Genomic DNA, 19,117 nt, shown 5'->3' with positions numbered 1-19,117 from the left:
CAACTACCCTGCTTCCTTATTTACATATATCAAAGATTTACACTAAGTACTTTAGAGGTTGTAGTTTACAATGTTAAAATATTTTCAGAAAAAGATTTTTATTGTAACTGCATGAATTGAAATCTTCAACCAAAAAGAACCTCAATAAATTGCTAGTAGGCAAAAATAACCCGAACTGAAGCTTTTCTCTCCATTCTTTCAGGTATTTTTTTAAGGATTAAGCTGGATTGTATTGCACTAGAGGATTCTCATTTTGATTGACAGATCTATGTCCCACGTCAGTTTCATCTGCCTCACAATAGCATTAGGTTTCTTCCTCACTTTCTACAAGCACAGGTGCAGCTGTCGTGGAAATGGGACACCCTGTGCAAATTTGTAATTTTACAGGCAACATGACATTGAACAAGAAGAAACAAATTAAGATCTGGCCATCTTAACAAGGATGAGTTCTTTACTTGTCATTAAGACCTCTCAATACAGATGTAGAGGAGTGTTCATCATTCCAACATTAAAGAACTGAATACAGGGATATTTCCATTTCGTATTGATAAACAGAAACATTGACAAGATGTAGGATTCAATTCAGGAAACAGAAAAAACCCTCATAAAGTTATTGCACAATAAGAGTTACCCTATTTTTAGATATAACATCAAAATTAATGAATAGATATCAATGCTAGAAAAAGATCAATTCAAATACAGGTAACCTAGCATTGTTAAAATCGAGTAAAGAACTATTAAACCATTTCTATGAAATAATCAGACACAACTCCATCTGTATGTACATGTATTAAGAAGAATCGTCCATCTAGTTAGCTTGATTATTTATATCACTGTTTAACAGTGATAGGTTTCAATCCAGTGTTTCTTCTGAATGGTTGCTAACTAAGACTTTCCATTCTCTCAAATAAGATCAAATAAAATTGTTAACTTCCAAACATCATAAGATGACAGCTTTATACTAAAATAAATTCTCCCTTCCTCAAAGTTTTTTTCTTCAGAACTTTAATAATACATGTATATAAAAGGTGTCAAACATGTCCACCTGTTTCTGAAATTGGGAAGGGTTCAATTTCCCTGTTGATTTTTTAACTGCTAACCTTTTGAAACAATATCAGTAGAAACAGGAAACTAATATCTCCCTTGGATGACATAGGATTATTACAACAAGGTTTTTTGAAAGGAAATTTTAGCCTGATAATATCTTTGTTCATCAGAAACATGATCACAAGGAAACCTATCTTTATTGACACACAATGCTAAATTATCAAGATTAAAGATGCACACATTGTCATTGAATCCTTTCACACTGATAGCCAATATTTTACCACTTTTTATATATATCTGTTTTCCCCCTTGTGAACTATAGTCTTACTCTGGAGAATTGCCAGTACCCAAAAATTCACCCTGAAATTGGTGTAAACCATGCTAGGAATATTGGCCTTGACATCTTCTTTAATTTCACAAAATCTTCCTACAGCATGGAAGATAACTCTCCATGACAGAACCATTCTAGAGACACCTTTCATACAAGTCACTGAAAGCATGCACAGTCTCTCCTTGTTAGTTAAAAACTAATAAAATAATGTTAATAATGAATCAAACAAAATTAGTTAAAATGAAAAGGGCATAACAACTATTCAACTGCTAGTAATTTGTACAAAGAATACACACTTACAGAATTGAACTGATGATAAGTCTGCAATGGAAACAGTAGGAATTAATTTCTATTAATTTTACCAGAGGAAGTAATGTATATTCAAAATTTCTCATGATAGCTTTGTAAAATCATGTTTTCTGAATAATCATAACTTGAATTAATTATTGATATGTAAAAAAAAAAACTTGATAACTATTTCATTCATAAGATTTATTGATTACAGTAATATATCATTCTATAAGTTATAATTATATCAAATGTTTAACTCATGATATTTGTGTTGTATATTGATATTAGTATGTAAACATTAAAAAACATTTGAAAAGAAGGTGTATAAAAGAAAAATTGATATAACAACTTTCATAACATTCACATTTATATAATCAGATCTGAAGCATTTCTATTCAAGAGATTCCATAATGAAAGTTTTTCAAATGTCTTCCTTTTCTTCTAAATATCAATGATGCTCAATCCTTAAAGGCAACAACTGATAATTAAGATTCAACAGTTTTCACTTCTTCAGATTGTTCAGTCTTTTATATCATCTCCATCCTAGCAGCCATGTCTTTCATCTGCTCTGAAAAATTCTAGAGAAAGAGAGATAACTCATTATTTTTTTTTTCAATATATTCCAAAATGTACCAATTTCCTTATACATGTACATAGAAAAATACATTCTAAACACTGAGAATTTTTCTTTACAAATAAATGTCAAAAAAATAAAGAGGATTCTTTAACTCTTTAAGTTCAACAAGATTTACCTGAAACTGTGGGATGGTCAATTCAAATGTGTGTGTTGATATTTTCCCTGAAGCATCAGCTACTTTAAGTGTCATGGCCACAAATGGTGAATTTAATGATTTACATTCATCACTGCAGACTGCTACACCCAACTTCCATTTCATGTCAACAAGCTTTACAAATCAAAGCAATAAAAATCTTAAAGCTCACAGGCATAAAGATATATATATATATATAATATATATATATAAAAGATATTTCTAAAATTTCTCATACAAGCAGTAACTTTTTTTTCAGAATATTACGTACAGTATAATGCCTGCATGTATCTGAATCCATATTTTCTAAGATGAAATTATTAAACTAATAATTATGAATGTAGGGAGGAGAATGCAATGAAAGACTCCATCATAGATACAACAAATAGAATATATAATAAAAGTGTTGTAAAACATACCAGCTAAAAAATATGTAATAGCAAATCCAATTTGTTTGAACAGCAGTGTATATATTTTGTTTACCTTTCCAGCAGTTAATCCTCTTTCTGACAAATCCATATTTAAGCATTCTTTTGAAAAACTGTTATAACATAAAACAAACAGATATAACTAATGCAATAAACATAATAATTATATATTCATTATTAACAGGGACATTAAAGGGGCATTGCTCTTGTTGTTACTGGCAATTAAGTATAGTATAGTTTTCTAGCTAAATAAACACATTTACCTAAGATCCTAATCAATATGAATTTCAAAGGCTAGTGCTTTTTAAAGTTTTTAAATATGACCATGTAAGCACAAAGGCTATCACAATCTTTAGACAATTTACTTTTTGACTATCTCTATAGTTACTATAAAATACATTAAAGCAGAGGAACTTGTCATGATCTTATACTATATCAGACATCACAGTTGTAACGGGATGGGAAAAATAATGATGAACCAGACCAGGATTCAAACCTGGGCCCCCTGAATCTCTAGTCAGGTACTCTACCAACTGAGCTGAGTCTAGCCCGTCATTCTTTTTCCGGTACAGTTGATGCCATGCCAACCCCTGGAACTGACAGGTTAACTTCTGACAGGGGAGGTTCGAATACTGATGCAAGATAACTTAGGGGGTTGTCATTATCTCATCCATCCCGTTACACCGTGTATTTTATAGTATAGAGGTGTTCTAACAGTAAGGAGACAAAAAGAAGCAGAGACATACACATGTCTCTGGTGGAAGTGAACATTTTAAGATTACAACAGTCTTAACAACAACGACAACATCACTAACAATTCATATAAAAAAAATTTATATTGAATACTCAATACATTATACCTCAAAAGCTTCAATAATTATATAGGCTAGTAAGGCTACATCATACATAAACATGCAACATTCTATCCAAATTTCGAATTTCCTACCCTTTTTCCTATTTTCTGTTTTATGCGTACAGAGAATGTTTCGAGTTTAAACAATATTTTTAATTTCTGGAATCTTATTAAATAATTTAAATCATAAACGATACACACATATTCTAAATACATATAAATAACGTAAAAATATGGTAATTATACAACATTTTTCAGTAGTAATATTTTTGTTAAGTTGCTCGTTGAATAATAATCACGTGATTTTTTGCACTTGAACCACATGATGTGAAAATGGCAGCTTCCTTGAATAGAAATGTTTTCCTTTTATTTATTTCAGTTTTGTGCTTTTGTCATGCTGTTTATGGTCAGTGGCCAATACCATACAGGTAAATTTGGAAGCAATGAATATTGTTTGTGATACATTATAGTTAAAAACAAATGTAAAACAGACAAGTATATCAGTTGGTCAGCTCAGGCTTTGGACTCCCCTTACGCACTAAACACTGCCTGACACCTTACACTTTTATGTCTCTATAAGGACATTAGACTCCATAGATGAGGCACCTGTTAGGGCATTAGGCCCCAGTATTAGGGCCTGCTATACCATCGTGAGGTGTCAAAACACCTAATTCAAGTCCAAGGGCACTCATTAGGGTCCAATATTAGGGCAGTACTACCAAGGCTCTATGGTTAGGTCATTTAAAAGTACAAAAATTCCTTTTAATTTTTTTTTAAAAAAGGGTTAAAAAACTAACAGGTTAACTTAAAAACATTACAGTTTATTAATAACAATGATTATGTTAATTATTTTCACAGCTTCTTTATTTTCTTCTTTCTTTATTAGACGTTACAAAAGCAGACCAATATCAAATTCCTACTGCAAGGCTGGAGTAATTCCTTTTTGCCCAACAGGACAAATAGCTAATTCTATGCCAAAATTTAAGCCAGATGACAAAGTTCAACTCTATGCATTGAAGAAACCAGTTTGGCAGTTTAAATTTGGAGATACTCTCGGGAAATTTGTGAGTAAAATGTCTCATTTAGACAATGATCCTGTACAGGCTAAATTAAAAAACTCTGTGTCCCATGACCAAACAGACCCAATATTAACTTCAAATTCATAATGCTGGGGTATTCAAAATTTTGTAACAAATTTTATTGATTCAAATACTTATACAGACATTCCCAATAACACATTTCTATATAGATAGCATAAACTATGCCATGATTTTGTAACTACACAAAGTACGCTAATTGATAGTCTTTTAGGGATATCAGTGAAAGAGGAAAATGTGCAAAACTACCAACAGAAGATTTGGCAGAGGGAATTTCATTGGGTTACAATTGGTCTCTTTATTGCAGCCTCAAATAGTAGGGTTCGATGTTCAGGAAGCAGCAGCAGATTTGTTTATTTTTAATTTTACAAGTAGATTGCCATAATAAACAATATCGTTTTAACTGAGTTCAAGTTCAAATGGAAATGTTAAGTGACATCCATATTCAAGCTCATTAAAACGCAAGCTTTTAAAAATCCTAACAATCAAATTCTTTTGTATTATAGCCAGTGAAGCCTTTCATATATATTTGCCTTATTGTTGCAGCATATCATGCATGATGCTCTTGGAATCAGTAATCTAAACACTGGCATGAACTACACAATGGAATGGTACGAGTTATTCCAGCTCTTTAACTGCACCTTCCCACATGTTGTGAACGACTCTCTGCTGTGGTGTAATCAAGGAGCTGCCTGTATATATGGTGGTATAGAGGACAGACTCTGGAAGGAGAATGGGACACTGCAGCTGGTTGCTACTACTAATGGTGATTCAAGTTCTTTCCCATATCACAAGAAAGGGTTTAATGCAGAGAAATTATATACCATAGTTTTTTTTATATATTTTTTTCAGTATACATAAAAGTGAGTTGATCATACCGATTCAATATCCAGCACCATGCAGAGAGCTCAGTTGGTAGAGCACGTGGATAGAGATCTAGAAGGCCTGGGTTCGAATCCCAATGTGCTGCATATTTTTTTCTCACATCCCATTACATTTGGTGCTTTACCAACTCAAGTCTTATTAAAATCAAACCTTCTGCTAGCTCCTTATTTTTGATATTTGCTTGGATTGACCATTAGAATTAAGATGATAGTGAAAGGTTTAATTTTGATCAGACTATTCCAACTGACAGGTTAACTTCTACCAGGGGAAAGAACCTGAGGATGGTGGTGTTTGAAGGCGAGTTCTAATATGAATTTTATTTTAAACAGTTGGAAATTTGTAGTCAATGGCTAAAAGATGTAACAAAGGGGATGGTCAGTTTCAATCAAAATTTTAGTATTAAATTTCCAATAAAATCTATGGTATGTATTAATTAATGCAGTTTGATGAATCATGCAATGTGTTTTGGTTCACACTGGTATATAAATCATAATCCAATACAAATTTACATGCATTGGGTTTACATCGTAGAAAGGCTTTGAAAATTTAATGCACATTTAGACCCCCTTGAGATTTTAATTTTCAGTTCATGAGGTTATCCCAATAATCCAACATCACTGTTGATGTTATTTCCTGGCAGACTGTCAGACTCTCAGGCAATAACTAAGATTGTTTTTCATTTTCAGGTGATGTGTTTAATCAGTTTGCTGAGTGGGTTTTGTGGGACAACACAACTGGACTTTATTACGAGACATGGACAGTCAGAGACAAACCAGGTATTACCCACATTATTGCCCATACCATTCGTTATATCAAATATATGGTTTGTTAATTTCATCTTCTTTAGATAAACAACACATTTAATGGTCAAAACAATATCTACTGTGAATTTGGAATGTTGATGCATAATGAAGCAGTATCAATTACATGCACATATACATGTAAATACCACTACACATATTCAAAATTTCAACCTACCTATAACTTATTTTTCCAGATGGAAAGATGTGGTTTGATTCTTTTGACTGTGCCAGTTGGGTTTTGCGAGCCTTTCAGGAATTTGGAAAGCTAGGAGTGAAATTTGACCAGACTGTGAAATTGAACTACACCCGCATTAATTTATTCTCAGATATGCCAAAATATCTAGGAAATCAGTCTATGGTTTTTGCAAACAAAACCTTGGGAAATGATATTATGAAATTCTACTCAAAATTCCAAGCTCATGTGGCTGGCCCTCTGCTTATAGAACATTTGATATCAGCCCTGGAAGAAATTCTTATCCAGAACAAATTCTATTTCTTTTACAATGAAGAATATTGGTTTCTTCCAATGAAATCCCCACATGTTAAACTAACATACAATGAAATACCTTTGCCATCATAAATATTTTGAATCAGAATGTTCAAAATAATTTGCATTTTATGTTAATATTCAATGTTAATATTCATAACTACAGTTGAACTTTGATATCTCAAATACAATTGATATGTTGAAGTGATTTATAAGTCCAAACCACTTATTTTAAAAGTATTTTACCTTTATTTTATCTTGAATATTCGCATATCTTGAAATTTTTAAACAATCCTGTTTAGTTCAAGATAACAAAGTTTGACTGTACTTAGAAAAGGATTTTTGCCTTCAAATCAATTTTTTGATGAACAGGTTATTGAAATGATTGTACATAATCTACCAATTGCACTGATGATTATATAACCAATAATTATCGGTATACCTAAAATGCATTTTATCTCTTAAGAATATGTTATAGTAATATTTATACCATGTTAAATGTTCCAATTAATCTATTTTTTTAACTCAATATTGAAAGTGTTAAAAATGTCTTAAAAGTTGCTTATAAATTTATGAAAGTGTAACAGTTTCATTTAGGAAGTGATTAAGAAATGAATTCAATTTTTTATGTGTTCACCAAAATATCTAAATTCTTTTGTATTTGTGCAATACCTGTAATAATTAAGATCATTACAATACATTTATAGTGCTCTAGTTACTAGTATTTGTTGTACTATATGTAAGGGATTATCAATACTAATACATGTACCCGGTAACTATAGCCTATAAATAATTCTCAGGAAAGCCTTACAGTTAAAAAAGGGTACATAATGTGATATTATATATGTATATATATACATATTTTTATTGATAATTATGCATACATGTATGTTTTCAACTGTTCAACTTTTATAGGGCATTGATTATATGTACCAGTATGTATTAAATGGAAAGCAAATTGTGCACAGTTAAAGTACCGGTACATGTACTAGCTACTACATGGTTACACAGATAGATTGGATGATCTCAAATACCACAGATTTGTCGAAGATTAATTTTATGTATTTTACCTTGTAAATCTCTTTCTTTCAAATTATTCGGTTTGATATATCAATTTTGATTTTATAAATATGTTGATTCATGTAGATTAATATACCCAGTTAATTCCACTTAGATTTTAATAGAAATGTTGATATTCAGTCATTTAATGAAATTGTCAATCAATCTACATGTATTAGTTGACTTATCAATATCAAGATATATAAATTGATTTATTTTTGTTGTTTGAAAACTCTAAAATAAAGTTGATTTGAATCATATGTAAATGCTTATCATATACACACAAAAGTTATTTAAATGATTCTTTAGTAAATAAAATAAGTTCTTTGCATCAGAAGAATAACTTGTATATACATGTATGTGGCCAACACAAAGAGGTAGTTATCTCAGCCCATTCAACTGTCCTGCAAAATTTTCTATACAAACAACAGTAACACATCTAGACTTTTGTGTCTCGTTTTTCCACTACATATTTCCATCAAAAAAGTAAAACCAAGATAAAATTAAGTGAGCTTTTATAATCCTGTAAATTAAAAAAAAAACCTACCTACCATGGTGAGTGAAATAGTATACAGGTAAGAATTAACATTAAATCAACAGGTCTTCCAATTTTAAAGTCAATACCTGATAGATGTTGTCTTCCCCACAAGAAGATCACAATGGTATGGTAAATAATAGTCCCTATATAAATGTGTTCTTGGATATTAATAATGTTCAAGTTTTAAACACTGCTGTGATGTCATTCCTTTGTTCCAGCAGTCGAAAAATTTACCTGTGACAGTCCGATATTTGTGAACTGAGCTTCTTAAAATCGGACTGTTACCAGTGGTCACAGTACTGATATCCTTCAAAATCGGACTGTCTCAAGTAAATCAACCATGAAATTCAATGGCAGTGTTTTAAGTATGATATATGCCTAAAAAAAACAACAGATGTTTGTGAAACACTTATACCCCCTTCCCTTGGAAACATCCACAAAGAAAATGAACGTAAACTGCAAATATTTGGAATTTTTCTAAGTCCAAGGGGCATAACTCTGTCAAAAACTGCTCTATCATACCCAAATTCAAACTTGACCTAGATATTATTTAGATAAACCTGTATACCAAATTTCATTTCAATATGTTCATCCTCTGCGAAGAAAATGAGCAGAAACTGCAAATAAGTGGAATTTTTCTATGTCAAAGGGCCATACCTCTGTCGAAAATTGCTCGATCGTACCCAATATCAAACTTGACCTAGATATTATCATGATAAACCTGTATAACAAATTTCATTTCAATATGTTTCTCTTCTGCAAAGAAAATGAACAGAAACTGATGGTGGACTGACCGACCGACAGCAGAAAAGCAATATGCCCTCCATTCTTCGAAGGGGGGGCATAAATATATGTTCTTGGCCCTAATTATTCTCAAAACTCTCGGATATTTTTTCATACAGAATGATGCATTACAGACATGTTTACCATAACAGTTCCTTCTTACAACTTTATTCTAACAATGATGCCTAGATTACAAAACAAGATAAACAATAAAGGCATTAAATAATTTATTTGTATGGCTCTATTTGAGTTTTTTTGGAGTTGACAAAACAAACAAATACAACAGGTACAGGGATAAATGTTTGTATTGAATCAGATCTATAAATACATATCAACACACATATAGTACAATAAGTACATGTATTTGTATAAAACATACTATGTAGTAATTAACTGATGTCCTTTAAAAAATATTCTTTTAACATAAGTTTTGATCAATACAGAATGAATAGTTAAGACTTCTTAAGTAGCTTTTTGTAGACTTTAAATGTTATGTACAATATTCACTGAAAATGTTCTTAAATGTTGGTAGTCTGGGTGGGTTGAAAAGACCAACCGAGTAGTTTCACTGACAGAGAATTCACATTTTTTATGAAACACTTAGTATTCACTGACACAGGAGCCTGAATGAAGACAAGAAATGTTTGAACTACATGACCCGGTACTATAGTACCAAAAGGGGATTGTAGGCAGCACAAGATGTTTAAACACACTAACTGAATCAGTAACAAATAATTACAGAAGACTAAATGTATTGTCAATTTGTTACCACTTAATAATTTATTGTCTAATATTTTTCATTCACTCTTTTCCATCCACTCATACATCATAAACAAGAAACCATCACTCATTCCCTTCTGTCAATCAAAAGTGGCTCCATCTTTAGTGGTCCCAAACAACCAATGATAAAGTGGCATTAGAATGTCAAAGATTTGAACAGCCTAGTGGTAGTTAATACAGACTTGTTTTCTTCATTATCTTAAGGAATTCCTGTTCATTGATTTCACCATCTCCATCTCTATCTGCCTCATCTATCATTTCCTGTAAAAAATCACAGAAATAGTAAAAAATCTGGAATGAATATCACATGTTTTGTTATACTTGGGTACAAAATGAAAGGGAACTTTATTTTCTGGAGGACCATATCAGTGGGATGATTATAGGGGAGGGTTGCAATTAAGAAGAATATATAGATTTTTAAAACTAAAATGAAAATTTGGCAAAAACTGAAAACATGATTTAACAGTTCTAAACATCAAGTAATGCTTTCTTATAACACTTATGTGACAATATTTAGTTAACACACTGTGCTTCTCAAATACCTGAAGTTCTTCATCTGTGAGGTTCTCTCCCAACTCTTTTGACACCCTCTTCAAGTTCTTGAATGAAATCTTGCCTGTGTCATCATCATCAAACAGTCTGAAAGCTTTCTGGATTTCCTCCTTTAAATCTTTCTCACTCATTTTCTGTGTCATTATATTTTGGAAGTCATTGTAGTCAATGGTACCTGAAAACAGAATTCATTGGAGCTTTTATCTGGTAATGATAGTTATCTCTAGAATGAGCAAATAAAGTACTAAGAAATGTTTTGGATGGCTATAAGACACCTTTTGTCTGTCTATGTATTAAAAAATCACATGGAGGTGTTAATTTTCCCAATACATCTAAAAATAAAAACATTTCCCATAGGCTTTACCAACAGAGAATTGAAACAATAAAACAAACTGCTTCAGTCACAGAATCATCTTCCCAAGTCAAGAGTATCTGATCTGCTCCACTCTACATAATCCCTTGACCAAACGGACAAAACATGTGGGTTTACAATTACGGTATCTAATGAGAGTACTGATTTTTTAATCTTTGTGACCTCTTGTACTTATTAATCAGAAAATGCATTTTTAACAGAAAAACTAGAGCAATATGAACAAGTTATTAATAGTATTCAAATTTGTAGAAAAGATGGGTTCACTCAGACTAAAAACCGATTGCACTAAGTCATTTACTTACTAGACTGTCTCAAATTCATTTGACAACTGCCAAACATTGATCGATGCACAAATAGCATTATTTTTGAAACAATGTTTCTTATTGGATCATGCAAAATCTAAAGAAACCAACCAGAGAACAGGGTTTCTAACCCAGTCAAACTCTGCCTATTCGGTCAAGGGTTTGTGAGAAGCAAGGCAGAAAAAAAAATGAGATAGAATATGAAGTACTGTATACACACAGGCCAACTTAATTATAGACATTGAATTCATACCTGATCCCTCTTTATCAATATCTGCTATCATCTTTTTAATTTCTTCTTTCTTTGGTTCAAACCCAAGGGCCCGCATGGCTACCTAGAAAAATGCAAATGCATTATGTTTTTAAAGTTGTTGTCATGCTAAAGGGGATGCATAAATATTTTAAAAACATCTATTTCAACAACACCAAAAGAAACAGAGCAACACATGTTTCTTAATAAACATCTTGGTGCTTAAAAAAGAGCAAATGAAGTTCCAGCTACAATGTACCTTTAATTCCTTGGCATCTATTGTTCCTGATCCATCTGTGTCAAACAAATCAAAAGCCTCTCTAATTTCTTGACGCTGTTCATCTGTCAGCTCTGGTTTGGGACCTCCCTTCTTCCTTGCTCCACCACCAGCTAGTGTTGTCTTTTTACCATAGGAAGCCTGGGACAGTTCAAAAGTTTCATTTATGTTGTTTGTTCAAATTGAGCATAAGTAATGTGAAACAGATAGTGATGAAATCCATGTTTCCTTTTTTATAGAACAGTGTATATCTACTGTGTTCCTAAACATGTGGGCAATTTTTCTCCTTTATCATGCACTTAAAAATTACTTTCAAAAACATATTGCATCATTGTTTTACAGCATTTGACAAAATTATTGACAAATTATGGATGATTATACACAATCAATTAATATATATAAATTCTCACTTCAGACAATAAGATAAACCATCGATTGTGTTGCTTATTCCTGTTAGAATTCTACTTATTCACATTTGAGTGTGTTGACAATGTCTGTGTGCACTTTAAAAAACGTTAGTAAAATTTGCACTGCATGATTGTTGAACAAAGCATTTTTTCTAGTATGTTTTTTTTCCCGAAACAATAACAACATATTTAATTTATTTTTTAAATTATGATTAAAAAGGTGAGTCTGGTAAGCAATTCCGAATGTTAATTCTAAAATATGTTTGAGGGACCAAGCACAACGCAAGTGAAAACATGCACTTTCGACGCGCAAAGTTCTAATATATTAGTTGCCTTTTATTTCCTTATAACGATTGCTTCAAACATTTTGAAATCGTATCTTGTTAATCATATATTTGTTGAAACCTACTGGAGGGCTTTAAATGAATAAATTACATGATATAAACATAATTACTAAGATTTTACCATGTCTTGTTTGTTGATCTTCGAGACGAACCGCTTAAAATGCCCGGATAGTAGCACCGCAGTGAATACGGCGACTATTTACACCAAATGAGTTATGAACTTATTTATGTTCACTATAGAAGGGAGGGAAAAAATAATAAATTTAAAAAAAAATTGTAATAAAGCACAACTAAAAAGATTTTTTCCATTGGAACAGATAATATTCTTATTTTAGATCTATCAGAATTTTAAAAGAAATTTACGTTAAACTTACATTAGAAATTCAGTTACAAATGCACATATCTTTTTCTTCCTCCATTAATCCGCATATAACCATCCGGTGTATTATCGCATATGACCTACTGGACTTTCTTATATTTTAATCAAAATTTCATTTTGAATAAAAAAGAATTTAATCGTTTGAAAAATTTCGATCGTCAATATTTTGAAAAGTTGATGATGATCAATTTTCTCAACATTAAAAATCATGATTTCTTGCCTCTTCAATAATTTCTGCTCACACACATGGAACCGATTCTAAGCAACAATGAAGCTGACCGTCGATTCTTGCACACGCTGATATCTATTGAATACATTATTCTTTTTATTGATGTTTAGATTTAAATCTTAAGTTTAATTGGTTTGATCAATGCGATTATCCAGTCGAACACGTTCCTGTTTGTAAACAGGTAAATCAGTCAAAAAAAAAAAAAAAGAAAAAAGAAAGAAAAAACCCGAATGTTGTCTACATCCCAGTGAGACCAAAGTAAATCAAAGTACTGAAGAACTGACGGGAGTTGATTTTGTCGATGTTTATTTATTTTAAAATCAGTGATATGTTATTTTGCATGACAAGTACATGTTGTTTCTAATTTCAATTACGCATATTTTTATAATATGAATTTTTGGACTTTTTCGACAAGAATGTCGAGAAACCCCCATATTTAGAGATAACATTAATTCAATCAAACTATGTATCAGTAATGAAAATATTTCTCGAAAATTGTATGGATCCAAGCAATATTGAACTCTAGTCTCGTTCAACCAAGCGCTCGGCTGACACCGTAAACCTCCGACAAGGAGACAGGAGACAGCCGAGCGTCGAGTTGAACGATACTATATTGAACTCTGGCGTAGGAATACATACGACTACAAAAAATATTTGAATGGTTCGTACCATTTAAAATCTGACTATATTCAAGGTATTTATAAATAAGTTTCCTTGAAAAAACAATGCTTTAGCATACATTACATCGAATTTATCAATTATTTTCAAGAACTAAGTCTTGTCAGCAGCAGTTATTTGTGCTGAGGTCCAAACACTGTTTCACTTTCGGTTTGTCTGAGTAACTGCATAGGAGAGTTGATTAAAATCAACTCCCAAAAACGCATCAATCCGCCTAGCTGACGTTACCTTTTAATTTTTATGCAGTTAAATGTCATTTTAAATGTCAAATGACCAGTTTTTAAAACAATTAATGACAAAAAAAAATAAATTACAATAAGTTATTTATTGAGCTATTGATTCATGAATTCCTTCAATGGAATGCTCCTTTACTGAACTAGCAGGCTCATCATGTATCCTTCCATCGAAAGTTTATTAAAAGTCTAGTGTTTTCATGAGTTTGTTTATTCAATGAATAGCGAATGAATCATTTTGTTAAAATTGTATCGTTTTGTAATATCAAACAACAGTCGACATTAATACAATCAAAACTAAATATCACAATGGTACGTGTCTGAAACATTTATATGAACTTGATTCATGTAGTAAACATGCTTGTATGTTCCTTTTTTTCAATAAGTTACCTTTTTTTGAATTTAGAACAAAAAAGTCTTAAGTTTACATTGTTATAGTCACTTCAGCTCATTTTGAAATGGAATCTTGATTACTGAATTTGTATCTGTAAATCATGCAGATCATTTTCTTCCCATTGTTCACTCTTTATTATATCATGTTAAAGTGATATGGACACATGTCGATATTATGTGGATAAACATACATATTATAATCAAAATAACTTTTACTGGATTAAAATTTTCAAAATTTACTATATTTGATATTAAAAAAAAACTATGTGTTAATTTTTTTTGGAAAGGTTAAAATTATGAAAGCTTAGATCCAGCGGGATTCCAAATCATGATTTACAGATTCTTTATTAACGCCGCTCTGAACCATTACGCCATGCTATAAGGTACTGAACACATTTGGGAAAGAAAGACATTGGGAAATTATACTTTGATATTATTGTTTATTTCGAAAGGAAGTATGCCAAAACACGGAGGTGTCCCACAACAGTTTTTAGATAATTAACGTTATATTACCAAGACCCAAATACAAATTTTGCCTGAACTCACATTAAGTTAGACCTCTGTAAAATCGTGATTATCAATTAACATGATTTATACCCTAACTTCTAATTTTTAATTGAATCAATGAATTTAAAAATAAAGACCATCCCCCTAAAAAAACCCAAACAAACACACAAATAAACGAGCAACCCCCCCCCCCCCCCCGAAACCACCCCCAACTTCTTACATGTACGCAGAGACATACATGTATGTTTCTGATGTAAGGAACGCTGTACTTATGTTCTGAACTTTGATTATACTGTGATAGTTCATGATTTATTTGATAATATGTAGACCTTGGACAAGTTAATAAATTGTCATTCAATGATATAGCGCCATCGATTTTTTAAAACCGTGTCATCATAAATGATATGAAACAAAAGAAGCATAAACACACATGTATATGTATCCATACCAGACACATAAATAACGTATTTCGGACATTACGACTTTCTTGAAGGGTCCTTTCGGGAGTTTAGCTACATTATAAAAATCATAAAAATGTTGAAGGTAAATTGTTTACGTGTTACTGTTATTATACAATACACATGTAAAATATACTTGTTTAGCATTTTTTAAATTTTAATCATAAAATATATATAGTCATTACTGCGTTTTCTTCAGAGAATTAACACAACGTAAACACGTGCGTGACATGATCCTGATGAAAACATTTCGTCACTTCCTTTTAATGTCCACATGTGAGAAAGGGAACACCAGTCATTATGGCTCATTACAATTTTAAGAAAATTACGGTTGTTCCTCCTGCAAAGGACTTTGTGGACATAGTCTTATCGAAGACACAGAGAAAAACTCCAACTGTAGTGCACAAACATTACAAGATCAGTCGGATTCGGACGTTTTATATGCGAAAAGTGAAGTTCACACAGCAAACTTTTCACGACAAGCTGACTCAAATCCTCACGGATTTTCCGAAACTAGAGGATGTCCACCCATTTTACGCTGATTTAATGAACGTATTGTATGACAAAGATCACTACAAATTAGCATTGGGCCAGATCAACACTGCAAGGCATTTGATTGACAATGTTTCGAAAGATTATTGTCGCTTGTTGAAATATGGAGACTCCCTCTACAGATGTAAACAATTGAAGAAAGCAGCCATGGGAAGAATGTGCACCATAATGAAACGTCAGAAGCAGAGTTTGGAGTACCTGGAACAGGTTCGTCAGCATCTGTCACGTCTGCCTTCTATTGATCCCAACACCCGCACTTTGCTGATCTGCGGCTTTCCTAACGTCGGAAAGTCAAGTTTCATCAACAAGATCACTCGAGCTGATGTAGAAGTGCAACCATACGCCTTCACTACCAAATCTTTGTATGTTGGTCACACAGATTACAAATACCTCCGGTGGCAAGTGATTGACACTCCAGGAATTCTGGATCATTCTCTTGAAGAGAGAAATACCATTGAAATGCAGGCTATTACAGCTTTGGCTCATCTGCGTGCAGCTGTACTCTATGTCATGGATCCTTCCGAACAGTGTGGATATTCCATTGAGCAACAAATTGAACTTTTCAATAACATTAAGCCTCTTTTTGTGAACAAGCCATTGCTTATTTGTACAAATAAAGTTGACGTCATTCGCCTGGAAGATCTTCCTACAGAGAAAGCAGAGCAGTTCAAAGTGTTTGAAGAAAGTGGCATACCATTATTATCTATGAGCACATTAACAGAAGAAGGGGTTATGGATGTTAAAATACAAGCATGTGAAAAATTGCTCCAGTACAGAATTGACACTAAGATTAAGGGGAAAAAGGTGAATGATGTTATGAACAGACTTCATGTTGCAATGCCATCTAAACGAGATAACAAAGAAAGACCACCATGCATCCCAGAATCTGTGCAGAGTTTAAAGAAAACCATGGATACCGATGTGAAATCCAAAAAGAAGTCGTTAAGAGATCTTGAAATTGAAGAAGGGGATGAATACACTGTGGATTTAAGAAAACACTGGAATTTACCCAATGAAGAAGAAAAGTATGACATCATCCCAGAAATTTGGCAAGGCCACAATGTAGCAGACTTCATCGATCCCGACATCATGAAGAAATTGGACGAGTTAGAAAAGGAGGAAGAAATGAGAGAACAAGCAGGCTACTATGATAATGAAAGTGAAGAAGAGGATGATGAAATGAAAGAGATCAGAAAAACAGCACGGAAGATCAGGGAAAAAAGAAATATTATTATGCTGGAATCTAAAGAAAAGAGAAGGATAGAAAAACCAAAACTGCCTAGGAAGAAAATGAGCACAGACAAAATGAACAGGGAGCTTGGAGCCCTGGGTATTGAGATGGACTCGGATGAGGACACTCACCTGAATCAAATGCGATCAAGAAGTAAGAGCAGGAAGGCCTTAAAGAGAAAGAGAGAAGAGTCCATGGATGTTGACAAACCTAGATCAAGGAGTCGGTCAGTCAGCAAAGCTCCACGGGATCAGTCCGGAGTCAGGGATGCCAAGATGGCTAGAAAGGTCAAAACCATCGGCAGGAAGGCGCAAGTGCCCAGAAACCGGGAAGCCAAAAAGGGAGAGGGTGATCGGGTCATTCTGAACATGAAACCTAAACATCTGTTTGCTGGAAAGCGCAAAGGTGGAAAAACTGACAGGCGATAATTTTTGTAGTTGTTTTATTCTTGTTTTTTTTGTAACATCACTGATTTATTGAATTATCACAATTTAAATGACATCATGTGATAAACAAGTAATAAATTGTAATGAGCCAATTGAATTTGTTCTTTTTTTAATGTATGGAAGTCAGAACACAAAGGAAACAGCTTGAGAAAACCAATTTTAATTTTTCCTGTAAACAGTATTAAGAAGGAAAGAGAAAGCATGTGTTGTAGACACAAAAAATTACAGGTTTACTTTATTTTTTAAATAAAGGTGGGTGGCTGTATATACATGTATTGCATCAGTGGAAACGGTGGTCGATAATCATTTGGGAAGAAAGTGTAATCAACTGTGGTTTTTGATAAAGTACAATGTCAGTAAGGCTATCCAAAGTTAAATTTTGTCTAGTATATGATTCTCCCTCCTTTGTAGGTTAAGGAGAAAATGTTGCTTGTAGGGATAAAAACTATTTTGATGTTATCTTGTTTGGTTTTCCTTTTTACAACAAAAAACTGCTCTCTCTAGAACTACAAAATATGTAATTGATGGGACATATAAAATAACTAGGGTACATGTAGCTTGAATAATTGCAGTACATTGTATATGTATGAATGTAAATGGATTAAAATTCATTTGTTTGAAATTTTGTTTAAGGTATCTCACTCCTCATGTTTTGATTTCATTGCGCAGATGATCATTATATTTAAAATGAATATGATTTTATTTATTTAATCATCACAGATAGATTATTATTTCATAATTACACAACATTCATAAAGAAAATCCATTTGAATTCAAGAAACAAACAAGTTTTTTGGGGAACTATTTTTTCGTGCGGAAGGTTTTTTAGACGAAAATGACAGAAACAAGCAATTTTATGAATTTTCATTATACTTTTCTTTTTATTATACTTTAATCATTATTCACATTTTTAACATTTGATAGGTTTATAACATATTTTATAGGTTCTGTGTGACATGTACAAAATCAAATCTTGAGAATGTGATAGCCGTTAGCATAAAATCATGCATATACATGAATATAGAACATGTCTGAATTTTTTTAAGCCAAATTTTGCGAGAATTTTACCTTTGAAGCCCTATATCTAAAATTTGACATCACTGACCCCCATGTTATATTATGTCAAAATGATACTGAATACATATTTAGGCAAACTGGATTAATCTTATAAAATTTTTGATATTCAAAAAGTTTTTATTTCAAATCCAATTGTAACTATTACAGAAATTGTCTATTTTAAGTGCAAAAAGGTTACACAAAAATTTATGCAGCTTTGTACAATTTTTTTTCGTAATCCCTCTATTCAGTGTGACCATTGTGCATAATTAAAAACAATATTTGAAGAAATAAGTTT

The 19,117-nt window shown here is 32.2% G+C and overlaps 3 protein-coding genes across 3 annotated transcripts; 2 read left to right on the top strand and 1 right to left on the bottom strand.

Annotated features, from left to right (window-relative positions):
• The first annotated feature begins 4,000 nt into the window (after positions 1–4,000).
• On the top strand, positions 4,001–8,275 carry LOC105338453 (bis(monoacylglycero)phosphate synthase CLN5). Its single transcript, XM_011443582.4, has 5 exons — positions 4,001–4,148; positions 4,607–4,784; positions 5,364–5,583; positions 6,389–6,478; positions 6,700–8,275. Exons 1-5 carry the CDS (start codon positions 4,054–4,056, stop codon positions 7,083–7,085), a joined length of 969 nt encoding a protein of 322 aa, XP_011441884.1. The 5' UTR covers positions 4,001–4,053; the 3' UTR covers positions 7,086–8,275.
• A 1,311-nt stretch (positions 8,276–9,586) lies between these two features.
• LOC117681840 (uncharacterized) lies at positions 9,587–12,887 on the bottom strand. The gene is made up of 5 exons (XM_034447998.2): positions 12,779–12,887; positions 11,889–12,047; positions 11,633–11,714; positions 10,695–10,879; positions 9,587–10,413 (listed from the first exon to the last, which is right to left on the bottom strand). The coding sequence occupies exons 1-5, from the start codon at positions 12,779–12,781 to the stop codon at positions 10,324–10,326; spliced, it is 519 nt and encodes a 172-aa protein (XP_034303889.1). The 5' UTR covers positions 12,782–12,887; the 3' UTR covers positions 9,587–10,323.
• Positions 12,888–15,788: 2,901 nt separating this feature from the next.
• LOC105338454 (GTP-binding protein 4) lies at positions 15,789–17,855 on the top strand. The gene has a single exon (XM_011443584.4). It carries the CDS (start codon positions 15,835–15,837, stop codon positions 17,743–17,745), a length of 1,911 nt encoding a protein of 636 aa, XP_011441886.2. The 5' UTR covers positions 15,789–15,834; the 3' UTR covers positions 17,746–17,855.
• The last annotated feature ends 1,262 nt before the right edge of the window (positions 17,856–19,117 follow it).

This window comes from Magallana gigas, chromosome 2 (assembly GCF_963853765.1).
Source record: "Magallana gigas chromosome 2, xbMagGiga1.1, whole genome shotgun sequence".
In the NCBI taxonomy this organism is placed as follows: Eukaryota; Metazoa; Mollusca; class Bivalvia; order Ostreida; family Ostreidae; genus Magallana; species Magallana gigas.
This window is presented reverse-complemented; position numbering and strand designations above follow the sequence as displayed.